This window comes from Pleurodeles waltl, chromosome 4_1 (genome assembly GCF_031143425.1).
Source record: "Pleurodeles waltl isolate 20211129_DDA chromosome 4_1, aPleWal1.hap1.20221129, whole genome shotgun sequence".
Lineage (NCBI taxonomy): Eukaryota > Metazoa > Chordata > Amphibia > Caudata > Salamandridae > Pleurodeles > Pleurodeles waltl.
The window spans coordinates 603,003,569-603,028,977 of NC_090442.1; the positions used below are offsets into that span (position 1 = coordinate 603,003,569).

At 41.1% G+C, this 25,409-nt stretch overlaps 1 protein-coding gene across 2 annotated transcripts in view; it reads left to right on the top strand.

Moving 5' to 3' along the window:
* GNPTAB (N-acetylglucosamine-1-phosphate transferase subunits alpha and beta) overlaps positions 1 to 25,409 on the top strand; it is a 417,324-nt gene that overhangs the window by 121,143 nt on the left and 270,772 nt on the right. For both annotated transcript variants that reach the window (XM_069229013.1, XM_069229014.1), the window contains exon 7: positions 14,368 to 14,502. In XM_069229013.1, the coding sequence (XP_069085114.1) occupies positions 14,368 to 14,502 (135 nt within the window). The remainder of the gene's footprint in view (positions 1 to 14,367; positions 14,503 to 25,409) is intronic.

The window sequence follows — 25,409 nt, forward strand, 5'->3', positions numbered from 1 at the left end:
GGGGAAACACACTTCAGGGGTCCTTTTAGTAAGCTGTCCGTCATCCAGGAAAAATGGTGGTAAAACGATGCATACAACTAATCTGTATGGAGGGGTTGGGTCCAGAAGGTTGGGGCTTCTAGGCCATTTACATAATTATAGTTTTTAAAAGGAAGAACACGATCTCTTGTCTCAGCAGCAGATGACAAGAAAGAACCCACTCGTCACAGTCACTACATGAGATATTGCGCTAGAAAAAAGCAAGGATGCAAGCTCCTCCATCAAGGTTTACAGATAACTTTTCAAGGTAGAAATGCAGAGTAAAAACACTTGTTTTGCCATGACCATGCACAAGAAAGTAGGATTATTAGTACTTTATAGAAAAAGGGCTTGAAATTGGGCATATGCTTTGTGTATATCTGTAAGTGATTCCCATTGAGTTTTAATTTCTGTGAAAAGAGCATTGTGACAGAATGAATCCTGCCCTGCATATTTACCCAAGAAGAGTTCACAGTTGTTTCCAGAATGTCTACCCATCTGCAGTACTTTCTACTGGTTAATTGGTAAGTGCTACCTCGCAGGGTAAATGTATAGTGCATGTTCTGCACTACAGCTGCGTAAAGGATGCTGAGGTAATTTCTCCAGTGAGCTTGTGTGTCTGTAACTTTGCCAATGTGATTGTTCCTCGAACTTCATCAGATATTTTCAAGGTGGAACTGTGGAGAAAACACACTTGGATGAATTGTACTTTACAGAATCAAGTTTTTCTTTGTTTGGGCTAGATGTGATCACATTCCTTTGCATCAAGAATCCAAAATCATGGGGGGAAATGCGCTAGGGGGGTCCTTTTGATAAGCTGTCCATCATCCATGAAAAAAGGCGAGAAGACTTTGCATACCACTAATATATTTGAGGGGGGCAAATGGGTAGGGTTTATAGGCTGTTTTACATGTAGTGTTTAAAAGGGAGAACACAATCTCTGGTCTCAGCAGCAGATTACCAGAAAGAACCCACTCATCACAGTCACTACGGGAGTAGCAGAGACAATCCTTCCACCTTGAGAGGCAGTTCAAAGTTAAAGGCATTGGACATCCGCATCAGCAAGAATGTACCTTGCTAACCCAAAACGACTGCTTCACGCTTACCCTTTCCTTTTCTGCTGCCTCAGTAAAGAAATCATTTTCAAAACATACAGCACAGTGAAAGAACATCACAAAAGACAGATGGATAATGCCTGAAATTCAATTCCTCTTCTTGTCATTTAACTGAAAATGTCCAATCATCCCCTTGTCGTCCTGCTGAAAGAAGAAATCTATATTTTGTCAAGGAGTTGATCAGGTCTTAACATTCCAGAAAGGCACAGGTAGTGCCCTCTGCTATTTCTTGACACAAAGAAAAGTCCAAAAGCCTGAATAAAGACCCTTAGATACTAAATCAATGGGTAAAACCTTACACATTCACAATAGTAATCCTTTACCAGATATTTCATTTGCTTGGACAATTGGCTCTTAAGGGTGATCTCTGCTTTTCTCTTACTGCAAGATGTAGGACTTCAGTGCAACCCCAGCAAATGTATTCAGGATCCAGGGCAGAAAAAAGGATTACTTGGACCTGTCCTGGACAGACAAAAAGAGTTTCCTTCACAATAAGGGCTTTCTTCTACCCTTGCTATTGTTCCTAATTCTTGTCCATATACGAGAGGACTACAGCAGTCTATGGGAGAGCAATGTAGCCAGAACTTCGAAAACTGGCAGACAATCTAAAGTGGTCTTCACAGTCTCTCCCATGGTAAAGTCAACTAAAGAGTTTGCTGAAAATCCTTACTTTCTTACAACAGTTACCATCACAGATAGTACTGATAAATGTGTCTGTAGTGTGATAGGTAGCTGACATGGTGCAGCTCCATATCCAGAAAATATGGTCTCAGAATTCTCTTATTGCATAATTGTTGTGCAGCTTCCTCAAACAAATTCATACTATGCAAGCAGCAAAATATGACAAAATGGTGTTGTTTTAGCTAAAATGTACGAAATAGGTTGAGCTCCCTGTCGCTCCGGGAAACATCCATTACACTGTGGTCATTACCACGCATGACCGCTACATTACACCATTACCAACCATATACCACACATTCCTTTACAACAAATTTTGTTCTAAAGGCATATGCGTGGTAAAGGTTTTAAAGGTAAGTATTATTATTTTTTAATTTGTAAAGGCATGAATGGTAAAGGTTTTATGCATGCCAAAAGTTTTGCAGTTTAGTTCAGGCAATTATTAAATGTTTTAAGTTTTTATTTTTATTTTATATCAATGGCATGTGTAGCTGCAGATACACATGTTATGCATAGCTCTTCTGACATCTAGTGTTGGAGTGTTACAAATTATTTTTCTTCGGAGAAGTCTTTTCGGAGTCACAGGATCGAGTGACTCCTTCTCTCAGTTACACTGCGCATGGGCATCGACTCCATTGTTAGATTGTTTTCTTTCCTCTGTCGGGTTCGGACGTGTTTCATCTCACTCCAAGATTTTGAATTGGAAACCTTTGAAAACTCATTTAATCGTCGGTATTGTTTTGATCGCGTTTCAGTCTAGCCTCGAACCGATAGTACAAACGGAATCTAGATTTCACCCTTCTGGGCGCGTGCGCCTGACTTTTACTGCATGGAAGCCTGATGGATCGGACTCCATTTCGATTCTGCCCTCAGTACCACACAAAGTTTCCCTATACAGACCAACACCTGGCTTGTAATCTGTGTCTTTCTCCCGACCACCGAGAAGAGGATTGTGAGGCCTGTTGATCGCCTCGATCAAAGAAAACCTTGCGTGATTGGAGAGCCAGAATGTTAGAAATGGCATCGAAAAGTACAGAACATCTCAACGTCATGGAAGAACAACAGTCGCAGACAGTGGTCTCCATCCGAGACACAGACTCCGAGCAAGAATCTGAAGAAGATAGTCCTATCACTGCTGGCCAGCATTAAGTACGTCTGCCCCTACGCCCATATACAAGAAACCATCAAAGGCGTTTGGTACACCACTGCCAGAAGGCCACGGTTTGACCCGAAAAAAGACTGTCGTCGACTGACGTTTGGGGTCGGCGCCGAAAAAGGCTACTCCTTCGTCGACATCGGTCGAGTATATCTGGAAAGAGTTCTGCCTCAGACTCAAGTAAGTGTCCTCACTCATCTGAGTTGAAGCCTCAACACCGTGCTTCGGAGCCGAAACAACCGACTCCATTTTCAGACCAAAAAAGCTCCAAACTTCGGAACACAGAAAATCTTCTTATACAGAAGAACAGGGACTTTCGAACCGTCTCAAACAGAGTTCAAAATCAATGCAGGAATCTTACAGACCTTCTGATGAGGACACTGAGATTCAGCCTATCCTGGAGGTTATGGATGAAAGACAATCCAGAACCCACATCCACAAAGAGACTGATAGAATTGTTACTGGACCTCCTTTGAAAACCAAAAGAAAGCTGGCTTTTCAGGAAGAATTAGACACTGTTCAACCACCAGCAAACATTTATAAGCAGAAGGAGAAGCCAGTACCTGCCCCTACTTCTCCTCCTCATTCACCACAGCTTTTCTTTTCACCTCCACCCACTAGCCCACCACTGTTGCCTTCACCAACGCATTCACAATACTCACATGGAGATACAGTGGATCCTTGGGATCTATACGACTCAGATCCTATTCCTGATAATGACCCTTACTTATACCCCTCCAAGCCTTCTCCCCCAGAGGACACTACTGCATACACGCAGGTTGTTTCCAGGGCAGCTGCTTATCATGGGTAGCTTATGCACTCTGAACCCATAGAGGAGGATTTATTGTTTAACACTCTGTCCTCCACTCACTCTAGATGCCTTCCAATGTTGCCTAGAATGGTCAAACATGCAGGCCAAATTTTTAGTGAGCCAGTCAAAGCTAGAGTAATTACTCTGCGTATTGACAAGAAATACAAACCTGCTCCTACAGACCCAGACTACATCACACACCAAGTTCCTCCAGATTCAGTGGTAGTGAGTGCGGCTTGAAAGAGGGCTAATAGCCAATCCTCAGGGGATGCTCCTCCCCATGATAAGGAGAGTAGAAAATTTGATGCTGCTGGCAAGAGAGTGGCCACACAACGGCCAACCAATGGCGAATTGCAAATTCACAAGCATTTCTAGCCAGATACGATAGAGCCCACTGGGATGAGATGCAAGAACTCCTACAGCACCTCCCAAAGGAACATCAAAAGAGGGCACCACAGATTGTAGAAAAGGGACAGGCCATAAGCAACAATCAGATAAGGTCTGCCCTGGATGCTGCAGAATCCGGCAGCCAGAAGTGTCAATACTGCCATTACTATAAGAAGGCATGAATGCCAACGTTCTTCTGGTTATAAACCAGAAATCCAACAGGCAGTACTCAACATGCCTTTCGACAAGAAACATTTGTTTGGTCCTGAGGTTGATACTACCATAGATAAAACTGAGGAAAGACTCAGACACTTCCAAAGCAATGGGAGCATTATACACAACACCGTATAGAGGCTCCTTTCGCAGGCAACAATTTAGGGGAGGATTCAAACCACAATCCTCTGATGCCTCTACCTCCCAGGCAAAGCAGGGACAACAGCAGCAACAATATCAGAGAGGGGGGGATTTAGAGGATCTTACAGAGGCCAATATTTTAGAAACACAGGCAAGTTCCAAACCTCAAAACAAGCCACTACACAATCCAAACAGTGACTTATTTACCATCCCTCAACCCCACACATCTCCAGTGGGGGGAAAGACTACAGCAATTCCACTCTCATTGGCAAAATATCACCCCAGACCATTAGGTGTTGTCAATTATCCGAATGGCTATTGCCTAGAATTGATCTCCACCCCTCCAAACATTCCCCCACGTTATCACAAATTGTCCCCAGAACACAATGTTCTATTACAAGAGGTACAATCGCTACTACTAAAACAAGCAATAGAATTGGTCCCACATTCTCAATAAGGAACAGGAGTATACTTACTATACTTCCTTATTCCCAAAAAGGATGGCATTCTAAGGCCCATCCTAGACTTCAGGTCTTTTAATCTATACATCCTGTCAGAACACTTTCACATGGTAACTCAGCTGGACGTCATTCCACTACTACAGAAACAGGATTACATGAATGCTTTAGACCTCAAAGATGCATATTTTCATATACCCATCCATCCAGCTCACTGAAAATACCTCAGGTTCGTCATAGCAGGAAAACATTATCAGTTCAAAGTTCTGCCATTCGGCATAACAACAGCTCCAAGAGTGTTCACAAAATGTCCAGCAGTAGTGGCAGCCTACTTAAGAAGGCAACACATTCACGTCTTTCCATATCTAGACGATTGGCTAATAAAAGCAAGCAATTTTACACATTGCCAACAACACACTCAGTATGTAATAGAGACCCTACATACACTAGGGTTCATGCTAAATTACCAGAAATCTCACCTTCAACCAGGTTAAGTACAACCTTATCTAGGTGCTATTTTAAATACACAAAAAGTCCTAGCATATCCAAATACACAAAGGATACAGGCTTTCCAAAATCTCAGACCACACATACAGCCAAATCAACAATACACTGTAAGATTTATCATGAAGATTCTAGGAATGATGGCATCTTGCATATTAATAGTACCGCATGCAAGACTCAATATGAGGCCTTTACAGCAATGCCTCTCACCACAATGGTCTCAGGCACAAGGTCAATTGCAAGATCTAGTGTCGATGGACCGCCAAACGCACACGTTCTTTCAATGGTGGAATCTCAGCAATCTAATGAAGGGACGGTCATTTCAAGACCCTGTGCCTCAGACCACAATAACAACGGACGCATCAGTGATAAGTTTGGGAGATCATCTCGACAACCTTATCATTCAAGGGGAATGGGATTCCAAACAGAAAGAATTTCACGTAAACCATTTAGAATTATTAGCTGTGTTCCTTGCCCTAAAAGCATTTCAACCCCTTCTCAAACACAAGATTGTTCTGATAAAAACAGACACTATGACGACCATGTATTACCTGAGAAAACAAGGCAGGACACGTTCATCTCAACTTTCCCTTTTAGCCCAGACAATATGGAAATGGGAAATTCACAATCACATTCATCTGTTAGCAGAATACATTCCAGGGATACACAATCAGCTGGCGGATCTCCTAAGCAGGAACCACCAACAGACACATGAATGGGAGATTCACTTTCAGGTACTTCAAAAGAATTTTCAAAATTGGGGAACACCAGAAATAGACATATTCGCAGCAAGCGAAAAAGCAAAATGCCAAAACTTCGCATCCTGACACCCACATCCCCGATCCAAGGGCAATGATCTATGGATCAATTGGTCAGGGATATATGCTTACGCTTTTCCCCCTCTCCCACTCCTTCCCTTTCTGGTCAACAAGCTACGTCAGACATCTCTGACCATGATACTCATAGCCCCAATATGGGCACGTCAACATTGGTACACAACACCCCCAGACCTGTTGGTAGTACCTCATTCCAAACTCCCAAACAGACCCGATTTATTAACACAAAACAAAGGTTAAATCAGGCACCCAAACCCCAGTGCTCTCAATTTAGCGATTAGGCTCCTGAAGTCATAGAATTTGGATAGCTAAAACTTCCATTAGAATGTATGGAAGTGCTTAAGGAGGCACGTAAACCTACTACTAGACAATGTTATGCTAACAAATGGAAAATATTTGTTTACTACTGTGAATCTAAAAACACTGATCCACTTACAGCATCAATACAAGATATTGGATGCTCTCTACTTCATTTGCAGAAATCAAACTTAGCTTTCTCATCCATTAAAATTCATTTTACTGCAATATCAGCATACTTGCAGACTATTCAACACACTTTTCTATTTAGAGTTCCAGTTATAAAAGCTTTCATGGAAGGTTTAAAATGCATTATTCCACCTAGAACATCACCTGTTCCTACTTGGAATCTAAATATCGTACTTAACAGACTCATGGGCCCACCTTTTCAACCCATGCATTCTTGTCAAATATTTAATTTTTGACATGGAAGGCTTCCTTCCTAGTAGCTAGTACTTCATTACGAAGAGATAGTGAAATACAAGCATACACTCTTGAGGAACCTTTTTTCCAAGTCCACAAACATAAAGTTGCACTTAGGACAAATCCCAAATTTCTACCAAAAGTAGTATCTCCTTTTCACATAAACCAAACAGTGGAATTGCCAGTCATCCTTCCACAGCCAGACTCAGTTGCAGAAAGAGCCCTTCATACTCTTGATCTCAAAATAGCTCTTATGTATTATATAGCTAGAACTAAATATTTTAGGAAAACAAAAAAACTCTTGTTTTCAGCAACCACATAAAGCAATCCTATCTCTAAACAAGGATTAGCAAGATGGATTGTTAGATGCATACAAACATGTTACATTAAGATAAAAAGACAACGTTTGATCACACCTAGAGCACGTTCTACAAGAAAGAAAGGTGCATCTATGGCATTCTTAGGAAACATACCAATTGTTGATATATGTAAAGCTGCCACATGGTCTACTCCTCATACATTTAGAAATCATTATTGTGTAGATGTATTTTCAAAGCAACAAGCCAATGTTGGCCAAGCTGTCTTAAGAACACTATTTCAAACAACTTCAACTCCTACACGCTAGCCACCGCTATTTTTGGGAGGATTAACTGCTTTGTAGTCTATGCATAGCATGCATATCTGCAACTACACATGCCATTGAAACAACAAATGTCACTTACCCAGTGTACATCTGTTCGTGGCATGTAGTGCTGTAGTCGTTGAAAGATTTATCATTTGTACATATGTAGATACATTTACATTTGCATGGATATCTATTTATATGCTTACACTCTATTACTCCTTCCTTCACCCTTTGCAGGAAAACAATCTAACAGTGGAGTCGATGCCCATGCGCAGTGTAACCGAGAGGAGGAGTCACTCAATCCTGTGACTCCGAAAAGACTTCTTCAAAGAAAAACAACTTGTAACACTCCGAGCCCAACACTAGATGTAGGAAGAGCTATGCAGTTTCTAGGATTTAGGGTGTTATAGGTTTTGGGGGTAGTAAAATAATTTTTATGTTTTAGAGTGGGTATGGATGGGTTTTGGGGTTTTTGAGTAGTATGGACCTTTTTTGAGTTTTAGGGTGGGTATGGGTTTTGGGGTGGGAAGGGGTTTTTAGGTTTTAGGATGGGTGTGAGTTTTTGGTTAGTAAGGGCATTTTTAGGTTTTAGGGTAGGTTTGGGTTTTAGGGTGGTATGGGTTTTTGGGTGCAAAGGGGTTTTTCGGGTTTAGGGTGGGAATGGGTTTTTTGGTGCCAAGTTGAATATATATATGAATTTTTAAATGTATATACACAAATATATACACAAATATATATATATATATATATATATATATCTCCAAATGCTCGAAAAATAGAGCTCAATCAGTCCAAGAGGGGTGGTGCGAGAACCGGCACGAGCAAGCCGGTAATTCATACGACACAAAAGAAAAAATTAGTACTCGCACACTCGGGATTCAAGGAAAAGCAAACTACTTTTTAATCCAAACACAACGCGTTTCGGCTGACACAGCAGCCTTGGTCATGTGATATATATATATATATATATATATATATATATATATATATATATATATATATATATATACCAATATTTATATGCAAAACACACACACACACACACACACACATATATATATATATATATATATATATATATATATATATATATATATATATGATTATTTAAATATACATAAAAGCATGCATGTGGTAAAAACTTTAATTATAAATGCATGCGTGGTTAAGATGCATGCATTGTACTTACCGCGTTGTAATGGCATGCATGGTTCCGTCATACATCCGTCGGTCCACGCTCTAACCAGATGGCATTGGCTATGAAGTTACTGAGCCGATTGGTCAAGTAATGCAATGCCGAATTCAAGCTTTTTCTACTGATAAAGGTTTTAGGAATTTTTTGATTTTTTTCCAAGACAAGATAGCATTTCATATGCTGCTTTATATTGTCCAAAAGCTGCCACAGGTTTCCACATGAATTTGTCCATGCTCCTGCTGATGATCTCCTGCCAATCTGTCTCCCCGAGCAGAGTGAACATTTTTGCGCATTGAAGTGCATTAAAAAGACAAAAACCCTATTTGACACATCCATTCACAGACTGAAACATACCAACTGAAAATGACCTTGTCCCTTGAGAAAAAAAAGAAAATGAGATAGTGATATGAAAGGAGAAAAAGAAAGAAGAAAAGAGAAGTGGTCGTAGAATGTAACTGCAAAGAGTTAATGCATTCAGTTCTAAATACATTACATTACCTCATTATATTCGCAAAAAATATAAAGTCAATTAATCAAGGAACTTTAACTTTTCCCAGGTAGTAATCCAGTTTTTTTTCCAAATAGTTCTTTTTATTGTTTTATTTCAACAGTCAGTCAAATTTCTGAAATTTAAAAAAATAAAAACACTAAAAGCCACCAGATGTTCTAAAGGCTTTTGTCTGTGATATGTGAGTTGCAGGAGCTTCCACTTGTATCAACCAAAAGCAACATTGATTGTTTTGTGCAGTAGGTTAGGTTGTGACCGACATTCCCTATCCCGTAGGCTGCGGGCCCACTGAAATGTAGAAATAACGCTACTATGGCTGTGCTGAGAAATACCATGATAACAGCGATGTGCCGCTATCCTACTTGGTGATCTACACATGTTTTCTAAAGTATTTTTGCTACTCTAGTGCCAGATAGAATCTAGAAGCAAGGCAAGTGACTTTGTTTCTTACTTGTATTTGTATTTCTCCTTCAAGGGGACTGAAAGAACTCTGCTGGTGAGGGGTACTGTGGGAACTGGCTAATTATCAGTCTCAAAGTGGTGGGTTTGTATTTCCAAGTGCAGCTTCTTTGAAAATGTTATATAAAAACGTGTTTAAGTGTTGAACAGGGACTTTCACTGATATCCCAATGATTATGATGAAGATACTCATGAAGGAGAGCTACGCTTCACTTCTAAAGCCTTCCTACATGTTATGCATTCACATGCTGTCCACCCCATCTCTCCAGGCAGACCAAGGAAATAAACACTTCACATCCCTTAAAGAATCACACGTGTCTTCCAGGGTACTTCCTTAAGGCACATTGCTGCAAGCAAAGAGGATCCATATGACTGAAGTTATAGATGTAAAGGTTTATCGGGAGCTGACCCTTAGCATTGGCGGAGCGTATGCTGTGGAGATGTATTTAATAAGAACATTTACTGTTCTTTTACTCCTTCTGCACAGGTTTTTATGTTCTACCCCTGTTGTCATTACGCAGTTTTGAACATTAGTGAGCACTCAATAACTGATGGGAAAAGGTGTTTTAGTTGAAAAGCATGAACATAGAATATTATGTAAACAAATGAGTCGTCCTAGGCTTTCCTTTAAACCATATATTTCAAACATGTACTGTACAAACCTTTTGTTGCAAATCTTCCAAGGCCTCTATAGCAAGAGCAACTCTACGGTCCAAGATCAATCACTGCAACATTTTACAAATGTTATACCAATAAGGTTCTTCATTGGAGTACCCAACAGTTTTAAAAAGTGCCAGGATTGCTCTATGACAGAGGTCTTCAAACTTTTTTGCTCTCAGCCCCCTAAGGAAAATATTTTGAAATTGGAGCTCCTTTCAAAACTTTATGGCAAAACTTGGGGGAGCAGGAATGGTAAAGCTAAGCACAGGGAGCTTGGGAGTACGAGATAATTTCAAGGATACTTTTCTGTAGCTCAAAATCTGCACTAAATGTGAGCTGTATAAAAGAACAAATAAATTGCACAAAAACAAAAATTGACTGAAAACTTTACCTCACATAATCATAGTGTTGTCAACCTCTCAATGTCCTTGGTCCCAGTGCAACTATATCTGCTGCACTAATGATATCTACAACCTCGAGTAGCAGGCTGTCTCTCTGCCTTTACCTCCATGCCTGGCATCACTCCAGTCCTGAAACAGACTGTGTCCCTTTCAGAAAAATAAATGAGCCGCCACGTGTTACCCTCACTTTGCAGCAACAGTTTTCTGAGCTCTAATGCTCGCAAGGCCCAGTGTGTCCTTTGGAAAGTAAGACGGTCATGATTCCGATGCAGTGGACCCTCAACCCCCAGGGATCCAGTGCCACTTTACCTGCTTCACTAATGATAGCTACTGCTTTGGTAAACAGGCAGTCTCCTAGGCTCTTTCTAAAAACCATGGGCCCGATCTTGTCTCTTACCCTTTCTGTCATCTCTCTGAGGCCCACGCTAAGCTCGCCCTGCCCGCTTCAATATTCACCTCCATTGGGCCATTGGTAAGAGGCTAAAAACATTGGCACAACAAGGGTGCACTGGGGCCTAATGCAAACAAAGAAGCAAGTTAAACATACACAATTGGGGTTTAGTTGGCCTCTCACACCACTGGGCCTCAGTGACACGGCACCTGCAGCAGCAATTATACCTAGAGCCCTAGGAGCAAGCTTCGTCCTCTGCCCGCTACAGAGAGCTAAGGCTCAGAGGAGGCCGACTGCTCCTTTGTGTAATAAAAAAAGATAAATCAGCCTAACATCTCACCCACTTCTTCCTTGGTGCTGGGATCCTGTTGCCTGTGCTTCAAGGGTGACCTGGGCCCTGGGACTAGCAAGGAAAATGGGCCTCCACTCCACTTTTTGGTAGCAAGACAGTCCTAATTGGGGGTGCAGCAGCCCCTCACACCCATGGTCCCAGTGCCACTGCACCTGCTACATTAATGCTAGTGCTGGCCCTTCCATAAAAAGATAGCCCCCTTATGTTGCTACCTTCCTCAGATAGTCTCACTAAGAAAGAACTGTCTATTAATTTGTAAATAGAAAAATTAGGCCCTAGATACCACCCCTCCAGTGGGCCATGTCTTTGATGTTAATAAGGGATCTCGCACTTTTCCTCTTTCTCCTTGGCCATTACTCTGAAGCTCCAGGGGTCTGGATGACCAGGGCTCTGCTTCTGAATGCGACCATACTGGTCACCCTTCAACTTACCCCAAAAGACATCAGCATGTTGAAGTGGGCAGGATCGGGGATGACTGATATGCCTATGTGTTTTTTAAGTTCACAAAACCATTCCCCATAGCTTTTGTCAAACAAAAAGAAACAAGCATCTCTGAATGATTAATGTGGACCTTGAGGTGCCTCTGGGTGAAAGTGAAAGGATAGGAGGAAGGACTCTCGTTTAGTGAAGCTAAGGGTGGAACAGAGACCAAGGTGCTTGCTGTCTGAAAGAAATGTAAATGTGTGCAACTGATTAATAACCAAATGTAAGAGCTGCTTGGGAACACTTATAAGCCTTAATTGATGGAGTCACTTCAAGTTTTTACGATGACAAGTGACAAAAGGGTGTTGAGTTCTGACCAGTGTCCTTTTAATAGATAATAAAAATGCTTGCACTGGGTACAGTCTGGTTACCTATTCCTAACTATATGCTTTGAAAGCACTTGTTTTATCTTAAAGTCTGAACCAAGAGCCCCTGGCATTATGTGGTTCTGGCCGTTTTTCACATAATTATGGATCTGCCACATAATCCATCATCTGGTGCGCATTCTACAGATTTTAGAATAAAAAAAGTTTTTGTAGCTCAAATAGATCTAAAGTTATGCAGTGGAAGGCCCCTCACAAAGGGTAACTGGTCACCCTTCATTTGCTTATATCTGTATTTGGCTGTTAAACTGGTAATAATGAGGTAACATCTTTGCCCAAATATAATTAGCATGCATAAAAAAGTACAAAATAATGAAGCAGTAGTATCAAGAAATATGCTGCATTATTTGCTTTTTTCTTCTTGCATAATTTTGTCAATCCTGCTGCATAATTTGGCAGTCCTCCACCACATAATTCCAGTGGCTCTGACTAAACGATTCTGGAGCAGCCTATGTTATACTGAGTGTAATAGTTTTAAAATAATGATTTACATGTTCACATTCACAGTGCTTTGTGTTACAGTATGTCTATCTAGCTATCTATCTATCTAATCTATCTATCTATCTATCTATCTATCTATCTATCTATCTATCTATCTATCTATCTATCTATCTATCTATCTATCTATCTATCTATCTAATCTATCTAATTTATCTATCTCCCTTTCCCCATTTGGCCCACCAGGAATCGATTCTGTAACTCTTAGACCTCACACACAGACATCTTCAGTGATTACATTCATCCAGTGAGGTTTAATAAGTGTTAAGTAGAATTTTTTTTTCGAGGTGTTTGTTATTTTATCTGGAGTTACCTGCAGGTGAAGATAACAGAACATAACATTTTGTTCTGTTTAAATCACGTCTTTGACTCTTCCATGCGCATCAACTGCTGCTTGTAAATGAAGACAACCTGGAAACGCTGTAAATGTGCATTTCCAGGTCATTTCCATTTGCAGGGTCTTCCTGAGGAACTCACCTCCACCCCGCCCCGGGAACACCTCCACGACCCCTCCAGTGGGACATGTCCCACAGTTTGAAAGACCTCTGCTCTGTGATTTCACTAATGTTCTGTGATTAATCTCTATAGGTCTCTCTTGCTTCTTGAATCCAGTTGAACCTACTAACCATGATGTGTAACTGTTAAGGATCCACAGTGTTGAGACACAGTACCTCGCCTTTAGTTCAACCATCAAATGAGTTTTCCAAAAACAGGGGTAAAAAAAATCTATGAAGAGGTAAACTTAGGGCCTGATTACGACCTGGGCTGAGGAGATTACTCCTTCACAGACGTGATGGATATCCCTCCTGCCTTATTACAGGTTCCATTATATCCTATGGAACTTGGAATACGGCAGATGCGATATCCGTCACGTTTGCGACAGAGTAATCCCCTCTCCCAGGGCGTAATCAGGCCCTTAATCTCCAACATGTTGCTTGTGGAGCAGATTCCCTATCACTCCACATCTGCAGTTGTAGCATTATATTTTTAAAAGCCACACTTTTGAACAACACCCCTCAGAGATGAGTGCATACCTTAAGGCTTGTAGATGCTTTGTGGAAAAAGCGAGGCATGGAGTTCACAATCCGACTTCAAATGACATTTTAGGGCTGCTGCTGCTTCTGAAAAATACCTAGTATGTGTAGTAGTATTCAGAGAAAAAACAGGAACATCAGAAGAGAATTGGTATAGGTTCAAAGACAACATAAAACGTTTTGAAAAATCTGCCAGTTATATTCCAAAATTACCTTCTGTTTTTGTGTTGGATGTTGAAACGCAGGTGACTTGTTCTTGTTTTAATCGTGGTGAGTGTGCTAAATGTATGTTCAGGAGTGAACATCCCATCTAATATCACAGCACTCCTTTCCTCTTGTAGACTACTGACAAAGAAGCTCCGGGTTTAGTCCTAATGCAAGACTTGGCCTTCCTCACAGGATTTCCTGCAACATTCAAAGAAACTGAACAACTGAGAGCAAAACTACCTGATAACCTGTCCTCAAAAATCAAACTGGTGAGTATGATTCGTAGCTCCTTAAACACTAAAATAGAGATCTTCTCTTGATTTGGTGGTTACAAGGATGTTGCACGGCTCATTTTTACAAAAATAGTGCACATTAGCCACAACGAAGGCACCTGCATATACTGTAGACCACATGCTCCAAGCAATATAGTTGAATTGGCATTTGTCATCTACATAACACATCCACATTATCTCACCAAAAATGCCCCAAAACGTAACCGCATAGGCTGAACAATGTTGAGTCCTAGACCCCTGCAGCACAAATAAACAGCAGTGTCCTTGTTCCCTCATATCACTGCAGCTGATGCTCCATTCATATCCACAACAGGGTTTAAGCTGCTACTATTCCAATTAATGTATAGCTAATTATACATTTATCTGCTCCTACGTCATTGACCACTGTCCAGTATAACTCCCCTCTAACAGTATGAAACATAACCACTTACAGTGTCTGCAGGCCACTGTGAATGCAGTCAGCAAGTACCTCAGTCATAACTGAGAAAATGGATGATGAAAGTGTTACTTGACCATACTAATTAACAGAGCGTTTGTAAATGTATCAGTTCATTCGCCCTCGTTAAGTATTTCATTGATAACGTACAGTATATGGAGATCCACTAATTGTAAGTGAATTGTGTTTTTTTTCTTCTTTTTTTTTTTTTAACAATTATCAGTTTGAAAAGAGGATTAAAACCAATGAGAGCCTCCTATTCATTTATATTGTTCATTCTTTATAATGACGTTACCATGTTTCCTTTCCGAGCATGGTATTGTTTTGTCCCCAGCCACTCTTCTTTCATAGGCTTTAGATGGCAGGCTGGATAGATGGTTGAAAACTTTGCAAGGCAGATTAGAACAGAGGAAGCCTCATGGCACGTAAAGCTGCATTCGTACCATGGCCCCTGTCATGCATGTTTAGCTTTCCCACCTCACTCCTCTTTCTTCGTCTGAGGGTATTGATGCGGTCTTGTATAAGCTAATCTGGGTGCCCCTATGGAGTTAATTTTGTTTTTGCTGTACCTTTTTGGGAGCATTGGTCCTGCCTCCTGCTGTTTCGTTCTGGTCTGAAAGCACTTCTTGTTTCGGTCACATATTGGCAGGTGACCACCAAAGTCTGAACTCGCAGACAGAGGAATCGCCAGAAAATTCCTGCATACAACATTTTCAAAGCTGTCTTTGAAAGAAAACTGAAACGTTCCTTGCTGTTTTAGGAGAAGTTATTTGAAATTTACACTGACACGAAATTCCATTCGTTAGTGTATGGATTGTGAGGAAAAGGAAATGTAAGCCTTCTTGTTCACACTCTTTTCACTGGAAAATGTCTTCACCACAAAATAGATCAACTACAACAGGGTTGGGAATTCACAGTCTTAAGACATGGTATCTAAAAGAATCTTAATCCAGGTGACCCCCGTGTTCTAACCCGATTTCATGTTTGGAATATTCCCGGGGACCTACAGACATTATGACCTAAAATAATGGACTCTATTGCACCTGCGCCCATTCACAAGTGCCGCTACTCCAAGGAAGCTCTTTTTAGTGCTGCAAAATAAATGCGCCTTTAGCCCATTGTAATGGCTCAGCTCTGTGCTCTTCGGCTGCCTACTCCTCAGTGTCCCCTGGTGGGCTCAGACTCTCAGGACAAAGACCAGGGGGGATTAAACTGTCTTTGTACTGCAGTCTTCTTTTGGGACCGGTGTTGTCTAGAGTAAGGTATTATAGGGTGACTACGGCCATCTTTATACAGCTTACTTACGTTTTTTACTGACTGAGTTAATGGCTTCCAAATGGTGGCTAATATGAGGCTCCAGTGATGTAAATACGACGTGTTGGACATATGCCTTTGATATTTGAGTGACACAGATTCCAGACACACCTCTCCATTAGCTGTTTTGACTCATAATCTGTTTGGTCACTGCAGAATAACTGAATGTAGTTATGGCGGGTTCATTGGCATAGAGAGCTGAAGACATTTGCTGCTGAGGTAACTGTATGTCTTAATCCTTTTTCCCCACAAAAACCTATGCTGAGACACCCACTGGGTTCAACCCAAATATTTCCTTTCCCTTCTTTCCAACAATGACCTGTATGACTGTGAGCATGCTTCTAATCCTGCATTTATTAAGCCTACATTGGAGCCATTAGTTTTAAGATGCCAGGATGCAGCAGGTGAATGTAGAAGGGTTTAATTAGCTCAGCACAACAACCCCTGGCACACGTCCTCTCTTCTCAGCAACTGCTCCTGGAATCAACACTCTAGAATCCAGTAGAGAGGCATGCAGTTGATAAGATACATAATATCTTTCTCCTTTATAAAAAAAAATATATATATATATATTTTAATAAGATAGCTAACAGTAACATAAACACGATATAGGCATAAATTGTGCAAAAAACACAAAACCTCCATGAACATACATAATCATCATGAACATACGTGGTCTTTATGCCAAATTGGTTTCCTTCTGATCCATCCCCTCTCATTGTTTCCAGCATGGGGCACAGTCTCATTTTTAGACATATTTCCCTTACCGTTCTCTTCCCTCCATTCTTTACGTCCCAGATCATTGCACTTGGTAACCTTCCTGATACCACACATTATTTCCAACCACCCTTTTCACCTCCTTCAGTTTAGACCACTTTGAAAGTCTTGACTTCTGACCTCCAAAATGAGATGTCCTTACCCAATCACTCACCTCAGACTTGCAGGATCTGTTATTCAACCTGTTCTTATGTCTGTGCACATATTTTCCTGATATTTGTTTACTCTTTGTTTTTGTTCCTTCTTATCAATTTCCCTTTTTGTCATTTTATTCATCAACGTGGGCGTCAGTTTGGTACATGCTAGTCTGTACTTTAATAGACAAAAAGGGGTCTCTCTTGTGGTCGAATGCAGAGTGTCGCGATAACTCTACAACATTTCTTTAACAGCCTTCTTGCAGTCTGCTCCACACTCAGCACTCGGCTGTACACACTCCTTTATGGCACGGTTGAATCTCACGATGAGACCATTTTCCCTTGGGTGATATACAGCTGTTTTGTGGTGTAATATCCCCATCTCTTTCAAGAACCTCTGAACTTCATTAGCAGTAAATTGTGGTCCGTTGTCAGTGACAATGCACTCAGGGTATCCCTCTCTTCTGAACACTTCTTTGCAAACATTTATGAAACTGGATGCTGTTGTTTCTCTCACAAATGCCGCTTCAGGCCATTTGGAGAAATAATCCATTAAGACTAGGGCATATTTCCCTTTTATGCCTTTACTGCTGAACGGACCACATATCTCCATTGCTTAGCTTTTGCCATGGCTTCTCTGGCAGTTTGGTGTGTGAGATGGAAGACTCTTCTGACTTATGAAATTTGTCACTGCACACACATGCCTTGCAATGATGCACAAATCTTTCTATCTCTCTAGCCATGTCTGGCCACCAAAAATCAATGCAGGCACTTCTTTTCATACATGACATGCCGTTGTGGCCCTCATGTAGTAATTCAAATAGTCTGGTCCTCAAACCTTAGTGCACTACTAGCCTTCTACTATTTCTCAAAATGCAATCCACTGAGGACAATTCTGACCATATCATCCTATAGTCCCCATACTCTTTTCTTACATTTTCTGCTTGGCTAGAACTACTGGATAGACATGTCATAACTTGTTTCAGTGCATCATCCCCCTCAATCTCTTCTTGATTTATTGCTCCTTCGCATGATTTGTTCACACTAGTTACAGAGGCAAGCAATCTGCATTTCTATTCTTATTACCTGGAACATATTTCAGTTCAAATCATATTCTTGTAAATGGAATATCCATTTAGTAATTTTTGGGGTGGCATTTCTGGTCCCTTTAGTGGTAAATATCTCGATCAAGGGCTTGTGGTGAGTACGCGAGTCGAAGGTGATCCCCACACATATGTTTTGAAATAGTTCACTCTCCACCAACAGGCTAACACCTCCCTCTCGTTTACTGAATACGTTGCTTCTGTACTCTTTAATGTTCAAGAAGCAAACGCTACCACATGCTCCTGTCCATTCTTTTGTATTAACACAGCTCCAAATCCATAAGCACTTGATTCAACTACAACTATTGTCTTGTCCCTAGAATCAAAGGGTTTTAACGCCACTGCCTTCCCAATCTCATTCTTGATTCTTTTGAATGCTTGTTGATGCTCGAGTGTCCACTCAAATTTCACACCCTTTTTTTTATTAGTTTTCTTTAAAACATGCATCTTGTCAGCAAAGTACTGTACAAACTTCGAATAGTATTCGGCTAGACCGAGAAATGATCGGAGATGTTCCTTGTTAGTTGGTGAAGGCACACATTCGATCGCCTCAACTAACTTTACTTTAAATTTCACTCCCTCCCTCGACAATGTATGGCCTAGGTGATCCACTTGCAAAACCCCAAATTTACATTTCTCCTCATTGACATTTAATCCTGCTTTTTGTAATTTAGCCAACACTTCATTCACAGTGGAATCATGACTCTTCACATCTAAACCCCATACCAAAACGTTGTCTTGAAAAACCAGAACATTAGGAATTCCTTTCAAAACGCTACTCATGACCCCCTGAAATACAGCCGATGCTGACACCAATCTGAACAGCATATATATGAACTGAAACTCACCCTCCGGTGATATGAAGGATGTGAGATGTTTCAATTCAGGATGCAGACGGATCTGGTGATAGGCATTGGACAATTCAATGGATGGAAAATACTTAGCGTCTTTGACACTGAAAATCTTCTCATTTATGTGTGGGCGGAGATGCCAGTTGAGCCCCATGCATTGATTGAGATCCCACAAGTCAACACACATGCGCAGCTTCCCACTGGCTTTCCTCTCTAGCCCTATGGGACTAAGCCAGTCCAACGATTCTATGGCTCTATTACACCAGCCGCACATAGGCAATCCAATTCCTCCTTAAGTTCTGTTCTCAAAGCTAAAGGAACATTCCTCACTCAGTGTACTTTAGGAGTGCTTCCTGATTGTACTACTATGCGATGCTCAATTTTTTCTAAACACACCAGATTGTCAGCAAACGATTTGGGATGTTCTGCTTTCCAATTAGCTTTAGGTGCTGCCTCAGTAAGTAAAATTTGCTTGGGATGATAGGAACAAGTATGATACCCAGCACTTTTTGATCTCTCCACCCCAATAGAGCTCTTCCTGTTTTCACTACTACAACTCTTCCGTTCACACAACGTGTTTGTATGACAATTGAAGTTATCCAACAATGATAACTTTACACCCCATTATCCTTTGGGTTCAATGTCAGGCAGACACAATTTACATTCGCCCAACCCTTCCCAAACATCCTTGTCAATTATGGTATATGAGAAACATGAATCAACCCATACATTGACTTTGTTCTCATTGATTTTGCAAATGCATTTGGGAGGACGATATCCTTTCTTGATCTCTCCCACCAAGTCTTCGCATATTATTAACATTTCCACTTTGTTCTTCCCCTCATCTTCTGAATAATCATCACTGTTTTCATTGACTACATTCACAACTCATTTGCCTACATTGCGGCTATCAGATTTGCACACATGTGAAAAATGTCCACATTTTTTACATTTGAAAGACTTTGCCTTTGTAGCCGGACATGTCTTCGCATTTGCATTGTATTTAGTACTACCACATGACACGCAAGTTTGTCCTTTGGTACAACTGTCGTATTATTCCTGCAAAACTTTTTTTCCCTTTTTGTACCACATTTACTTTATGTTCAGTTTTCTCTATAACTTGCTCCTCATTAAGTTCCTTGACATACCTTGTTGTGTTTTCTATCCTCCTTGCTGTGTTTATGTTTTTTTTTTTGTAAAGCAGGATCCTTTAATTTTAACAACATTTCTCAAATTTTTGTATTGCTGGTCCTATTTATGATTTGATCTCTTATAATCTCTTCATGTAGATCCTTGAACTTGCATGTTGAAACTAACAATCTCAACACAGATATATATTGCTTTACACTTGTGCCTTTTTACCACTATGCTAGTTTTCTTCCCGTAATTATCCTCCAAAGCTTTCATAGCACCTAAATATTCATTGCTAACTCCTTCCTCTGATTCAGACGCTTCCTCTCCTCCTCCCTCCTGGTTAAATGTAACTGTGCGTATTGGCTTAGGCAACGTTTTTAACACCTTCCCTTCCCTCAATGTCTAAATTGTGTTTCAGCAATGCCATCTTACTTGATGTACTATGTTTCCCCTCCAATAGCCTCTACGTATGTCTCGAAGGACTCACACCAATCCTCCCTTAGCATGACCGGAGACTTGGATTTTGTAAAAACTTTGGGGGTTCACTTATTGAGAAAGTATCCACGGTGATTCCTATACTTAGTGCTACTTTAGATTTCTACAATTTAATTATTTAAGGTTATCTATTTGCAAGTATAAATACATTTTTGCACCAGATCCATGTTACTGTATATCAAAATTAGATTTTTTTTCTTATGGCATATATACAATAAATGTCCTGTAACAAAGCAAACCAAAATAACTAATGTAGTCACCGCTGTCTGTAACCTGATGAATCATGCAGTCTTTATGATGTGCAATCTGTCTGCAGTCACGGATAACACGCTGTAGATGGATGAACTAGCGATCTCCTGTCAGTTATCACCACCCTCCACATAACGTATCCTTAATGATGCGTGGGATGCATAAGTCATATGCGCTTTACTTCCTTGTTTGTTTTGTTGAATATACAGCAATGCTTGCCAGACTGCGCAGTATCCAATTACAATGCAGAAAATAACAAAGAAACTACACCGGTAGCCACCCACAACTCAGATACAGTATGGTATGCGAATGACATTTAAGTTGCATTCAGTTCGATCGGCAGCTCACCATACAAAGACGCTTTCTACCTCCAAGCTTCCCCAGGCCTTGGTGAGTACAATACCCCACACGCAATACAGAGAAACGTGCTTCCTCCAGGCTTTCCAAAGTTTAATGAGTTCAGCATTACGTTGCGTACACTGGTCAGCGCACAAATATACTGCACAGGTGCCGCTTGTTTTTAAACTTCAGCGCTGCTGAGGCTCATTTGTTGCCCCTGGTTACAGCATGCGCATGCCTGGGCCTTAAACAATTGACCACAAACAGACTATCGTCTCAGCAACCTCGTGCAAGGGCAAGCGCGTCCAAATACCTCGTAGTACCTTAGTTAAGATTTATAAACTGGGTAAAACTCGGTTGATCTCACGTTTAAGTCTGAAGTGGAATAAAGCAGCAGACATTTCCTTGCAATCCAGCCCGATTCACAAAGCAAGAACCAGGGGTTGTTCACAAATGTTCATGTAGGACGAAAATCCATATTTAAAAACATTTGACAGTGTCCTTGGTTCAGCATCCCATCCTCGTCACCACTTTTAAGACATCCGAGCACAGCAAGTGAATGTAGAAAAGTTTAATTATCTCATCCCTCACACACGTCCTCTCTTCTCAGCAACTGCCTGCTTTCTGCTCCTGGAATCCACACTCTAGAATCTAGTAGAGAAGCATCCAGTTGCTAAGATACAACACTCGGCTCTGCAGATTATGCTTGGGCCTATAGATTTCTCAACAATCATCGAGAGGGCGTCTCTGAGGTGCAATGACGACTGCTTAATACAGACAAGGCTGAGATTTTGCAGCTTGGTCCAAACAATTCCCTCCAGTCATCCAACCATGATCCTCTTTCTCCTGCATTGGTTGGCATGAGTCTAGCTTGAACACAAAAAGATATCAAATGAAGTAGCCATATGGGATGAATGTTTGGATGAATTAACAGAACACCATAAAGGCACACTCTTCCAGCTATGCTGACTCTAAGAATGCTGCATTTTATCTCCTCTGAGCTTCTTAATGTTGCAAGATGCAGCAGGGCAATGGATTTTGTGCTAAAAAAGATACACGATTTTCTCTCTGTTTCTCAGATCTGTATAGAGGCTTCCTTTACATACAAGAGATGTTTTTACAACAGTGTTCCTCATTTTTAAAAATCTGACCAGGGTGGCCATCAGATTCCTTCAACCAATTTTGGCTCTTCATTTCTTGCAAGAACAGTATGATCAACCTGTTTCTTTTTGTTAGGTGCACCTAGGGGCTTCTGCAGGTAGTGGGGTGACAAAAAGTCAATCCTGAGGCTCCTTGGCTTAGGGCAGGCAGGGAAGAGCTGCTTACCAGAAGAGATAAGCGCACACTGCATCTCGCTTGTTTACCCTGGACCATGAACGAGCATACACGATGGTGGCAGTGTTGTGGCTGATTGAGCGGAGTACCCTTGTGGGTATGGATGAGCCTGTCAACTACTGCAGCATAAAAGGGAGGGAGTGGCTTCATACCTGCAGCAATTGACCTCAACTGAATGTTGCTCACAGCTGCACTCACTTGTGCTGCTGGAGCTTCGGCAGAAGATTAGCATGTCTGTTGGCTGGAGTAAAGGCTAACCAAGAATGAAACACACGTGTTTGGCCTTTCAAGTAGCAGCATGCCAGAAACTGGAGGGCCAATAGAGTCCCTGGCACAGTGAGATGAATGTCTGGCTACACTGAATTGGAGAACACTTGGCCCACTAACTGGTGGTGGACTGGAATTCCAATGTCAGCAGCGTAGTAAAAAAAAAAACTTGTTTCTCCAACCAAACTCACCTCTAGCAGGTAAGCAACCTAAAGCAGCATTATAGATGGCAGTAGGGTTTGTTTATCTGCTTAACAGCTGGTGAGAGTTCCACAAAAGGTGGACCCTTTCAAACGGCTTGTAAGAGTAATGGCAGAAGAGGTGAAGTCAAGCACTCCAAAGACTGATGGATAAATCTACAAAATAACATGGAAAGGGAACAATGCATTTGTTTGTTTCTATGAAGGATTAAGTGTTTAACTGCTCCTTTGGCGAAGGAGACTACAATGAAAAGGTTGAAATTAAATAAGACTTAATCAAGAAATGTTAGCAAGCAAGATGGTTGCATCTTGGTTTAAGTGCCCATTCTCTCTTTCGGGCCTGTCTTTTTCTTTTATCTTTCCTCTCTTCACTTTCTCAAACATTCTGTGTGTTTAACTTTTCCTTACGCCGTCATTGACATACTGGGAACCTACCTGATTTGCTTGCAGGACTGAGATGATTTGTTTGTGAGCAAATCACAACGTACAGTGCATCTTCTAAAGGAGAATGGGGTTGTTTGCACCCAGCCTACTTTTTTCCACAAAATATACTCCAATTTTCACAAATTCTGAGATCTGCAGGAACATTGCCTATCTCTTTACTTTCACCAGGAGATTTTGGCTACTAAAACAAGTTGAAATCTCTTAGCTGAACGTCTGGGTCAAAATGAGTAACTGCTGGTAGAAACGGTCTAGGAATTACCAATTTCCACCAGTAATTCCTCATTTCTTAGTGGACCCTCATAGCCCAACATGTCATTGGATGGCTTTTCCCTGTCTTTGGAATTAACAGTACTTCCAAAATCTGTAACGCTGCAAAATAGGGAAAAATTATGTGTGGCCAATTTTCTGTGCAACTTGTAATTTTGTTGAATGTGTCATCTAACCTTGAATAAGAGGCATGTGCCTGTTTGTTTTCTACTTTGTATATTTTAAACAACGGTGTACTGTTTTGCAGACAGTATGAAGTAGTGATGATCTAGGCCTCCTGTGTCCCTGATGACTGGAGAGTAGATCTACAGCAATTGGATGGGTAAAAATGTAGCTGATCAGATCAATTAATTAGGATCAAGTTTAAAATAAAACTTGCCCAAAGTCCAGAGTTTCTTGAATTCCACTCCTTTATCTCTGGTAACCAATGAAAAAGTTTTAGTGTTCAAGTAATATGTTTGAACTTTCATATGTGAATGTGTGAGAGAATCTTGGGCTAACTTTCTTGTGGTACAAAGGGTGGTGCCTCCTTAAATGGCCTGGGACTCCAGTGAGAAACTTTCATGGAAGAACCTTTGGTGCTTCTGTGATACGTCCTCGATTGCTGCACTTACTGAGAAATTTCTGAGGCTCCCTCTCTCTCTTACACTTGTGGCCACAGGGCATGGATCTCATTTTTAAAAGAATGTACTTGGCGAAAGGGTATGATGAGTTCCTTCTAGAATAATAATCTGCAAACATCCCAGAGAAGTTACATGGGTGCAGCGTATTTATCTAACCAAACAGCACCCACACACACCCAGGGAGGAAATGCAAAGGTCCCTTTGCCAGTTTCAGAGCCTGGGATATGATACTGTCTGGCTAGCCTCAGCAGAAAGCTGCCAAAACTCATGCATCTATCCAGTGGGAGAGAGCTTGTTGATTTTTAGTGTGGCTCCTATAGAATCTAGAAGATCTGTGAACAATTTAAGAAAGTGACTTTCCTTTAAGAAACTGTTTTGATTATACCACTTCGCCTTGCGAAATGAGCAGCTGGAAGGTGTCCGTATTCTGGATAACTCCGCAATACCTGAAATATTGAGGCTACAGATCGTGACAGTTTCTGTTGTGCCCAGAAACGGGAGGGTTTGTTAGGAGCTGACTAAGGGTGCTGTGGCCGATATAAATGTACGAGGCTTGGCTCCCTGTACGTGTGATTAATGTCTTCATCTACAAATAACATTCAAAATGTTATGTGTTGACTGTCTTTTCACCTGCTATCTGTGACTAGTTAAGTCAGAAGTGCATTAGCGCCTTTTGGTAGAAAGGAAGTTTAGCATGCCTTTTGCCGACACACGCTTTTTTTTTCTTTACTTGGTCTTGGCATTAGAAACTTCGTACTGTTTGGTAATGTATGGTAAAATGACTAGATCAGTGGTTCCCAACCTTTTGACTTCTGTGGACCCCCTCTTTATCAGTACTGGAACCCAGGGAACCCCACTGAATCATTATTGGGATCCAGCCCCCCAATGAGTCATTACTGAAACCTGGGCACCTAA